We start from the raw sequence: 2184 nt of genomic DNA, 5'->3' as shown, positions 1-2184 counted from the left end.
ATGATTTTTCAAGCTCCAGTTGATGACGAGAAAGCGAAGGAAGAGTACGACCAATATAATTTTTTTCATGTCGCGATATTAATATATTCTCTTTGTCAAAAAATAAATTTTGATGTAATTTATGTTTACGGGTCATTTAGTGTCTTGTCACTAACATCTCATGGTCTTCTCACTAACATTTTTTTTGATTATTGGTATTTATTAGATCCTCTAGTTAATACTCAACAAATTAGAGGATTAATCTTGTGACCTATATAGATAAAAAAATGCCTTTTTAAAAGTTTATTTAAGGAGGATGTATTGAAGCGCAACCCTCATTATTTTCTTATAATTATTAGGTGCGCGATGGGGGCGGGCATCGCACAACCTCGACGATAGCTCCGTCCGCCATTAATCAGACGATGGGATGCTCATCGGCGCTGTTGTTGCCTCCTACATGAAGGTTGAGGCCATAGCTCATGCACTGGTGCACGCACAGTTCCATCCTTGACGGGTCATGGTAGTGATGTTGACATTTCATCTCGCAGAAAGCTCTGCTAGGATAATGATGCTCCCGGCTGTGACACTCGTTCACGCACCGTCGTCTTCCGGCAGGGTCTTGCCAGTGCTGGCACTTGTTGTCGCACATGTCGTTGCTTCGGCCATCGGCACGCCAGCCGACCACCACCTCCCAGGCATGGGGATGGTGGTCGACGCCGTTGTTGCTATCCGCATGGAGCTTGAGGCCATAGCTCATGCACTCGTGCACGCACAGCTCCATCCTTGACGGGTTGTGGTAGTGATCTTGGCACTTCATTTCGCAGAAAGCTCTGCTAGGATGACGAAGCTCTTGTCTGCGGCACTCGTTCACGCACCGTCGTCTCCAGGCGAGATGTTGCCCGTGTTGACACTTGATGTCGCACATGTCGTTGCCCTGGTCATGGACACGCCCACCGACCTCCTCCTCCACCTCCGCGGCGACGGTGGCCGTGGCCCCATCCTCCTGCTCCGCTCCTACAGCCGCAGCAGCGAGCAGCACCGCCGCGAGAAAGAGGAACCACCAAACACCACCCTTGTGAACGAACACCATTGCTGCCGACGCGAGACTAGGAGAGACAGATGACAACGGAATGGAGAAGCGGGAGGCCGGCGCCGGCCTTTATATAGGCGCGTAATATTTGCCGTTATTTATCACGTCTCAAGCAAAGTTGTCGAAAGGTTGTCTGTAGTCTATAGGAGTGCACGTAATGCAAAGAAAGGTTGTCTAAAGAAACCGCAAAAAAAGGAAAAGGACATCCAGATAAACACACATAGCGCGGCCAATGTCGAGAAATGTCGGTGTACCTAAAAAATGTAATATCGAGGTATATTCTTAGCTGCTCAACTGAAATACTACTGGTAATGTATGTACTAATTAACACAACGCATGGATGATTTATCATGATACCAAGCAACCGCCTTTTTAGATGAAGACAGAGTAACATATGCACACACACACACAGATCTAGCACGGCTCTTCCCCGCTTTCATCGCATCATGGTATCACTATGATTTTCCATGACAGCTAAGAGATGTCCCTAGCACATCGATATAACACATGTCGCACACTGTTTTAATGCCTTGTGGCCTCAGTCATGATTTGGCTGGACATCTAAAAGATGTTTTTAGCAAACCAGTTTGGCACACATCTTGCACCGTTTTCATGCGCTTTGTCTTGACTCATTATTTTATCAGACAAAAAGAGATGTTTCTACCACATCGATCTAGCACACGTCTTCCATCGTTTTCTACTAAAAAATGCCCCACGGCCCGCTTTATAGATAAATCCATCTTCCATTGTTTTTAGTGGTCTCACTCATGATTTTATCCAACTAAGAGATGTTTCTAGCACACAGAGCTAACAAACGTCTACCACCACTTTCAATGTGTTGTGTCAAGGCTAACTCGGCAAAGATGCCTTTGCCAAGAGTCCAGCTGTGTCACCTTTATCGAGTGCCACGTGTAAAAGGACTTGGAAAAAACATAACCGAGCTGATTTGGCTCACTGAGTACCACGGGCACTAGGAAAACTTGCTAATTCCAGAAAAGAAAGGGTAGTATGGTGCATGTAGCTCCTGCTTGCGCAGGGTTCGGGCTCCGGTGAAGGATTCGACTACTTTGAATCGAGTAAATTGCAAAAAAAACACCATAATTAGGGACCCTAAT

General features: G+C 46.2%; 1 protein-coding gene across 1 annotated transcript; it reads right to left on the bottom strand.

Annotated features, from left to right (window-relative positions):
* Positions 1 to 300: 300 nt before the first annotated feature.
* Positions 301 to 1122, bottom strand: LOC123042530 (antimicrobial peptides). Its single transcript, XM_044464961.1, has one exon. The coding sequence runs from the start codon at positions 1067 to 1069 to the stop codon at positions 395 to 397; it is 675 nt and encodes a 224-aa protein (XP_044320896.1). The 5' UTR covers positions 1070 to 1122; the 3' UTR covers positions 301 to 394.
* Between the last annotated feature and the right edge of the window lie 1062 nt (positions 1123 to 2184).

The sequence above is a fragment of the Triticum aestivum genome, chromosome 2B, assembly GCF_018294505.1.
Source record: "Triticum aestivum cultivar Chinese Spring chromosome 2B, IWGSC CS RefSeq v2.1, whole genome shotgun sequence".
Classification (NCBI taxonomy): Eukaryota; Viridiplantae; Streptophyta; class Magnoliopsida; order Poales; family Poaceae; genus Triticum; species Triticum aestivum.
Note: the sequence above shows the minus strand (reverse complement) of the source record. Positions and strands in the feature narration are given on the sequence as shown.

What these genes read in the sequence shown, in the direction of transcription:
- LOC123042530 (XM_044464961.1), bottom strand. Translation starts at nt 1,069, where the DNA reads ATGGTGTTCGTTCACAAGGGTGGTGTTTGGTGGTTCCTCTTTCTCGCG.